Source organism: Heloderma suspectum, chromosome 2 (assembly GCF_057233095.1).
Source record: "Heloderma suspectum isolate Gila_16-S chromosome 2, 16-S_ref, whole genome shotgun sequence".
NCBI classification, from domain to species: Eukaryota; Metazoa; Chordata; class Lepidosauria; order Squamata; family Helodermatidae; genus Heloderma; species Heloderma suspectum.
This window is the reverse complement of record NC_139459.1, coordinates 139,538,113-139,546,507: the sequence shown is the minus strand read 5'-3', so window position 1 is coordinate 139,546,507 and position 8,395 is coordinate 139,538,113. Positions and strand designations below refer to the sequence as shown.

General features: G+C 42.7%; 1 protein-coding gene across 4 annotated transcripts in view; it reads right to left on the bottom strand.

Annotated features, from left to right (window-relative positions):
* Positions 1-8,395, bottom strand: part of GSR (glutathione-disulfide reductase) — a 41,427-nt gene that overhangs the window by 1,823 nt on the left and 31,209 nt on the right. For all 4 annotated transcript variants that reach the window (XM_084835027.1, XM_084835025.1, XM_084835026.1 and 1 more), the window contains 4 exons: positions 5,266-5,427; positions 4,108-4,219; positions 1,572-1,703; positions 355-488 (listed from right to left, as the gene is read on the bottom strand). In XM_084835027.1, coding sequence (XP_084691153.1) covers positions 355-488; positions 1,572-1,703; positions 4,108-4,219; positions 5,266-5,427 — 540 coding nt within the window. The remainder of the gene's footprint in view (positions 1-354; positions 489-1,571; positions 1,704-4,107; positions 4,220-5,265; positions 5,428-8,395) is intronic.

Sequence of the window (8,395 nt, the reverse complement as noted above, 5' to 3'; positions counted from 1 at the left end):
CTTAAAACACAAGAACCATAAACATATTAAACACAGGGCATCAATTACCATGTTTCATATTCCCCATGCTTATACAAAGGTATAAGCCATACTAGGGAAAAATGGGGTGTATGTATAATAGGCTTTCTATCCATGTTGTGCACTCTGGCTTCACCATTTGTATATACCGCTCAAATTCTAGACATAAAATGATATCTAGAAAGTGTTTAACACTTAGTGTCAACATGTATTGTTAGATATATTTAATCCCATCTTTGTTTCCTTATCTTCAACAGAATGAGTTTATGGGGGAGCTGATTTAACTTGCAGGATAATTGCTCATAGAATCTTTACTCCTCCATAGGCTTTGCTCACCTTCTCCTGTTTAGTGACACAGACAAGTTTCATCACACATTTTGTTTTCCTTTTAGTTACGGCATGGTACATTGGGACAAAGGAAGTTGTATAGGTTTTCACATTCTCTGCCCCATATATAGTTATGGCTTCCGCTGGAACAGACAAACATTACAACACCAATATAACTTTGGAACCAAAGCATTTCATGCTTAAACAACTTTACCTTCTTTTGAAGCTAATATCGAAAACAATTATACAGGCTGTTGGGAAATATTATATAATCAGAGTTGGGAGGGACTTTAGAAGTAAACTACCTTAACTCCCTGCTCAATGCAAGATGCAACTACAACATGCAAGATGCAATTACAACATCCCTACCAAACAGCCATCCAGCCTCTGCTTATGTATGTAGTGTGCGTCTCTATCCTTCAGCACCCTAGCATCAAGACCATGAAACCTAGACACCTGGAATTTGGCATGCATACTAAGGGGACTCTAAAGGTGTGCAACATGATGATTTTCTTTTTAAAATGCATTAATTAATTTAAATTATTTTAAATGTGTTCATGTAGTTAAAGCCTGCAAACACCTTCAGCAACTAGGGGCAGACTTCCCTAACAAGCACATAACTTTGCAGTCCATACAGTGTGAAGCCTGGGGAGCTTAGCAGGCTGAGGAACAGAGTTATATGCCTCCCCCCTGCTGTGGGGCAGCCTCCCCCTGCCCAAAGAATGGAGTGGACAACCCCCTCTCTCAAGAAGGTGTCATGCTTAGGGGTGCCAGTGGACATGGCTTCTCTCAGATGGGGCAAGTACAGTTTCCAATGGTGACAGCTGTGTACGTTTGATTGAAAGCTTCCCTGTGTCAAACTAGGGGCTATTCCAACCCATGCGAAGCCAAGTCCATTAGCTAGATCTTAACACAGTTTCACCAGCATACAAGTAAATCTTTGCCAAGCTACTCTGATAAAATTGTCCTTCAGCAGGAGTTGAGAACCTGTGGCCTTTCAGATGTTGGACTACAACTCTCATGATCCCTGACCACTTGGCATGTTGGGTGGGACTGATAGGAGTTGGAATCCAACATCATCTGGAGGGCCACAGGCTCCCCACCACTCTCTTAGAGAATTTTATAAAAGCGATACTTCATGTCTAGCGCTTCGGATTTTGTTACAGTGGGGTTTATATTTTAGTCACTGAGCTTTATGAGCAAACTGATGAGATCCAAGATCCTACCTTCTGTTAGTCCCACTGTTCCAATAGGTGGATGACTGAAGACCACTGTAGGAATGTTGGTGTAGTCAAGTTTAGAATCCTCTTTACCTTCAAAAAGCCTGTGTGCCAGTTTCCTTCCAGCCGCTATTGCAACTGTACAAATGATATTACAGGGTTCACTTAATATAGTGGTGTCCATTATCCACTCTCATGCATGTAATGTATTGATGAAGGCTGTACTATGGTGTACTACTGCACCCCCATGAATTCCTAATGGGAAGCTGCAAGATCTCATCAATTCATGCATTACTTCTTCCATGTGAATGCAGCCACAGGATCACTTCATGTGGGAGGCCTGAGCATATACGAACTGAGTCTGTATTTAATTTCACTGTTACCACCACGCCGTGAGGGGTGGGTTATGCTAGGGAGATTGTAACTTGCCCAAAGCAAGCAGGGGACAACTCTACATGGAGGATTTTAGCACGTATGAGCCAAGCCATGGATATTTTCATAGCCTGCTTTTAGTCCTTCAGCTGGAGAAAAATCTCAAAAGGGATACATTTGAACTGGGAAAGTATAACAAGGCAATAAGAAAAGCCAGGAACCTGCACCAATAGTATCAAATACATTCTGTGATACCATAAAAGCAACTCCGCTATGTCAGAAAAAAGGCCCATCTGGACCAGCATCCTGCTTTCCACAATAACTACCCTGATGCCTATGGAAAGGCTCAAAGCAAGACATGAGAGCAACAGCGCTTTCTTGTGTTATTCCCCCAACAACTGGTATTTAGAGACATCCTGCCCCTGCCTGTTGTGGTATCCATCGTGTCTAGTTAGCCATTTACAACTACATATTGGATTAACATTTCCACAGAACTATCCACCACCCCCTAGGGCAAGGCAGAGCTTTCCAAACTTCTCATGTTGGTGACACACTTTTTAGACATGCATCAATTCGTGACACAGTAATTCAGTTTTACTAGCAAACCGCAGGTTAAACTAACCCATTATAAGAGATACGGACACATACATAAATTGTAATAACGAAATGTATGGGGATAGAACATATCTCATGAAAACCTTTCATTTATATTTTTAAAAATATATGATTTGTAAGATAATAACATACATTGTTATTTATGAGTAACAGTATGTAAATATGTGCAAGAAAATGTGAAAAATAAACAAAATTAACTAAAGTATTTACAATACATATTAGGACACATAGGCCCAGGTAGGAGCTCAGCTGCAAAAACGCATGAAGTAGAGAAGCAAAAGTCCAACAAAACTGGTGTAAATATATATGTCTCACTACAAGGCTATATTGCTGTAAATATTTGCAATGCCTATGTCCAGAGTCTAGTTCCAGCACTCTCCGGTGGGTACGCTGCCGGTGGGTGGTTAATCCACAATTACAGCAGAGTAAAAATAAAAATAAATGGCAGAAATCAAATTATAAGCGCCACGTGGTGGGTGGCTTGCTGTTTGCCACGTTGGGTTTGGGAGGGTGGCCTCCCTTCAGCCAGCAGCAGGTGCGCTGACTGGGTGACAGCCTGCAGCTGCGCTCGCCCGGGTGAATCGGGAGCACGCTGATTCTGAGGCTATTGAGCTCCGTTCCGACTGGCCAAGATGGTGGACAGCCCGCTTGGTGCAGTCCCAGGCGGCGTTTCCACCCGCGTGCTACTCTGGCCTGGCCGTGCAGGAGTGCGGTGCAGAAGTCTGCAAAGGGTGCGCTCGAAATCTCGCAGGGCTGGTGGCCACTGCCACTTCTCCGCGTCGGCCAAGCTCTGCTCCCAGGGTGGCATCTCCCCTCCCCTCTCTTCGCCCAGCGCCTCTACCTCGCTGTACTGCTCCAACACCGCCAATCACGTGCGTCCTACGTCAAGACGCCACATGATCCTAAAGCAGCTAATGTTAAAGCAGCTAAGCGTTAGCTGCTTTAACATTAGCTGCTTTAGGAAGTTCCGGGGGAGGGGCCAAGGGAAGCAAACGTGAGTAAGGGAGCTCCGCGGTGCCCTTCTTCACAATTTTCTGCATTTCGCGCGACACACCTACACACTGCCGCCGACACACTAATGTGTCATGGCACACAGTTTGGAAAACTCTGCCCTAAGGTATCTTTTCTGTTTAGTCACTGCCACTTTAGACCCCAGCAGTGTATATGTGAAGTGTAAAGTGATGCACATCAGGGCAAAAAAAAAATCCTTACACTAAAACACATTTGGCCTTGTATTGTCCATTCACACAGCTTAGAGAGGTTCTTTTGGGGCTATGAACAAGGTAAAAAGTCCCAGTACAGAGCCTCAGAGGACTCCATTTCTTATGTCCTCTACCCCCCCCTCATAAGAACTGTCCATTTGTCCCTATTCTGTGGTTCCATTCTTTAACCAGTTACCAGTCTTTAAGAGGGCCCATTCTCTTATCCCAGAACTGCTAAATTTATGCAGTTTAGGAGCCTTTGGCAAAAAATATTTGCCAAAAGACAGTTTTTATTTTTGGTGCAGAATACAGATTCCCACAAAACAATAGTTTTTTTAAAAAAATACTGTTACCTGGCGTAAGAAGTGCTTTCCCACATACATCTCCGACAGCATAGATCCCCTTCCTGCTAGTGTTTTGGAACTCATCAACAATAATGTGACCTATGCCGTCTACCATAATATCCTAATATTGGAAGGGAAAGTTAAAGTCAAAGTTGTGGTCTAAGGAAAGAATACCTAAGACAAATCACAATGAAGAAACTTTTATATCTAGGCTATTTAACTTTTCAGAAAAAAAATTGAAATGAAAACAAAGGAAGGCAGGTCTTTTTCTCCCCGCATAGCTTCAGCGATCAAAACACATGGGACAAAAAGGGAACTGTTTCAAAGACTAGCCAGGCAGTCAGCTGCAAATCATTTTCTTGTTTTTTACTTTTAAACACTATTTTTCAAGTGTTCAAAACTTTGTACATATTATCTCAGTTATCTTTTAAATAACGTAGGTTAGGATACTATTGCGGGAAGGGGAGCACCGAGAGCTCATAGCTTGTCTAAGACCTAATGAATTCGTGGCTCAGACTAGATTTGAAGTGGGGACTTACTAGTTATGTGAGCTCACAACTAAATATTATTTATTACATTTCTATACCACCCCATAGCCAAAGGTCTAACTAAATAACTAAAGAATTTTATTTGATTCATCATATTGGCTTCAGCCGAATCAGTTTATTAATTTGGATGAATTAAAAAGAATAGTTCTGAAACAACAAGCGTAGTATACTGCAGGCATGTCTTCTAGCATCCCCTCCTTTGTATAAAAAAAGGGGGGGAATACTTAAGATGGTGCTTGCCATCTACAGGTTTTATTACTGCTGAGCTAAATTCAGTATTACACCAGCAGATTTCCACTCACCCAACGGGAGTTTGCCCCCCCATAACACACCCCTCCCATATCTGCTCCAGAATTCTGGTGGAAATTTGGTCTGCCTGTGATGTCTGTTCTGCCAGTGAAAGGATATTGTTGGATACAATCCACAATTTTAAAAAAAAGTTAGCTGCCTGATTACTTATGGCAGGTTTTCAGTTGAACAAAAGGTGTTTTTAACTGATTAAACACTGCACCCCTACTCTTAACCATTACATTGTGCCAACTACAATATAATCATGATTACAGATGTAGTGCATCAATATCCCATATGGTGTCAAAGAAATAAAATAATTCCTACTCACCAATTGGTCAAGATTTAGCCCCTCTGTGTTTGGCTTTCTACCAATGGCCCATAAGAGACAATCAACATCCTCAATAGTGCTAACTGTGGGTTTCTGACTGGGAGGAGAGGATGCTACAGTTATTGCCAGCCCTCCTGAAGTTGACTTTGTGACCGATCTGACCTGTTGAAAAACAGGAGACAACTGAAGAATGAGACAGCAAGACAGTACAACTCACTGACCACCAAGTGTCGTTGAAAATAAGGTGGATTTTAGGGCTCAAGCCCAGATTTTCTCCTTCCAACCTTTTTTTTATATATAGTTTATTCGCAATTTGTTATAACATTAAAAAACCCTGTTATTTGATAGCTTCTACATTTTGTCAAGTTAAAGGCATGGCCATAGGGAATAAAAGCAGACTTAGGTTGTATAGGATATAAAACTCAGCTTCCTTAGAAACTCCATTTTCCTTTGACGAAAATCTGTGAGCAATGCCTGCTGAATTCTCAAGAAGCCAGAGGGGCGGCCAAATACATTTTCTGATGTTCAGTGGGGTTTGAGTGCCCTGCATTACTTCTAACAAGCAAAATTACACAAAATAATAACAATTATGAAATAAATTATGCAGAACAGATTATGTAAACAACACAAACCTTGTTCAGCAGGCATAACATGACAGAGGTGGGCAACTTGTGGTCCTCCAGATGCTTTGGCTGGTGACTCCCTTTAGCCCTAGCCAGCATAACCAATGGTGAGGGGAGTTCTAAGCCAAATCATCTGGATAGCCACAAGTTGCTCACACCTGACTTATGTCAGCTAGTTTCTCTCTTTTTTAAAAAAGCAAGACGTTGTTTCTGCTAGCTTGTGTCTAATTTTTTTTTGGCATTCTCCAGGTTTTTGTACCTGCCTAAATTAAAATGTAAGCGCATTAGACAGGGTCTGTCTTTGGGTGTTCTCTGCAGTGCCTAATTGTTGCTTTTTTAGACACTTCACAAATGATAATTATTATCATTAATTCAAGTTGCAGAATCTGGCTTTTCTTGGTACAAAAATTATGACCTCGACACGGAATTGTTATTTTGTGAGTGGAGAGCCTTGATTATAAGGACAGCTGGCTGCATTCCCCCAAATGTAACAACCAGAATGTAATTGGAACTCTCTGCTTCTTGTTATTCTTTTGTAGGATGACCATAGAATCCACCAAAGTAGTAATTTCCAGAGGAGTAGCCATGTTAGTCTGTTGCAGTAAAAACACCAAAGAGACTTGTGGCACTAACAAATTTATTATAGCGTAAGCTTTTGTGAACTACAGCTCACTTCTTCAGTCGCATGAAATGTTATCCTGCATTCCAAGTGAATATATAAGGGATGGCCAATCTCCGTCCCCTGCGCCCCCAGCCCTGCCCCTTCAAAAGGGAAAGCAGCTCGATCATTTTGCTCCTCTAACAGCCTTCCCTTCCCCATGCAGAAGAGATGATGGAGGAAGAAAGCCAGCTGAGCCCACTTTGCTTGTTCTCCCCATGGAGAATGCAAATGAGGAGTGAAGCTGGCACCTCTGTGAACCTCCCTCCACCTGGCCTTTCCCTAGCTGGGCAAAGCCAACTCCATGTATAAGGTGTCAGGGACCCAGTGATATTAGGGGGCAGAGGCCCACCCTTGATGTCACGGATGGGATCACACCTCCTGATGTCATCTGATCCACTGGAGGAACAGGGGCAATCCAAGCCCTAGACACAAAAATATTCCCTACTCCTGGTACATGTACACTCGCATATGGTGGGGGTGGGGGAACAGTAAACAGTTCAGAGGGAACGGAAAAGCAGAAAGTATACACAGTGATAACCAAACTATCTAAAGTACTACATACTTTCATTGGTCACAACAAGAACACCCTAAATTCACCTAACAATACTGTGAATCTGTCCAGCCACATATCGAGCCAGGAAGTGGAGCCTGTCCTTTCACAGAATCTATCCTTCTACCCCACCAAATCCACACATACAATTCTGTAGTAACCTAGAGGCTTTCCCCGCCAACACACAACTACCATCTTCCAGCACAACTCTGGACAGTGCACTGACACACAACAAACAACCCCTCAATGCTACAGGAAGAATTCTGCATGAACGCCTCCAGATAGCTATAATCCTGGACTGGATTTTTACACAGAGTGTGTCGGGTGCAGCACCTAAGCTGAGGTAATCAGCAAAAAGTGTTGTTTACCACACAATCTCAACCATGCAGAATATGATGCTATCCAGAGCCTCAAAAACAATGCTGACCTTGTAATTAAAGAGGTCAACAAAGAAGCCACTGTTGTCATCATGAACAAGTCGTACTATGTACAAGAGGCTGAGAGGGGCCTCTCCAACACCACATTTTATAGGCCCCTGTCCTCAGATCCCACTAAGGAATACCAGAAGAAACTACACAATCTGATGAAGGAATTCCCCACAGATGTGCAGGACCAAATCTACATGGACAGACAAACCTCAAGAGCCTCGATCAGGCATATTTTATCTGCTATCAAAAATACACAAACCAGGCAACCCTGAGTGCCCCATTGTTTCAGGCACTGGTACTGCCACAGTTGGGGTGTTTGCTTATATGTAATCCATTCCCAGACTATATGCCACCAGTATTACTTTACATATTACATATGGGGTACCACTGACTTCGTCAGGAAATGACAATCTCCCAGAAAACACCATCCTAGCTACCATGGATTTTGCGGCCCTTTATACCAACATCCCCTACAAAGACAGACAACAAGCCATCAGGACTATCACTGCTGATGATACTACAGCATATTTAGCCACCAAACTCTTGCCACTCACAATTTCTTCAGCTTTGGAAAGAAGATAGATCTTTAGAGCAATGGCACTGCCATGAATACTCATATGGCCCCAACATCTTCATGGCTGACTTAAAACAATGCTTTCTTAGCTCCTGTACCCAAAAGCCTCTTCTCTGCTGGTGATTTATTGATGGCACCTCTAACAGTGCACATGGCTTATGCCTCTTGCAGCAACTCCCCTCCCAGGCCAATTGCTCATAGTTTGCACTGAACAGTAGTTTTGCCACCACCCCTTTTCTTGTCCTCTAACCCTAGAGAAAGGGGACCTTAAGTCTACAAGCCAGTAATCTGCCT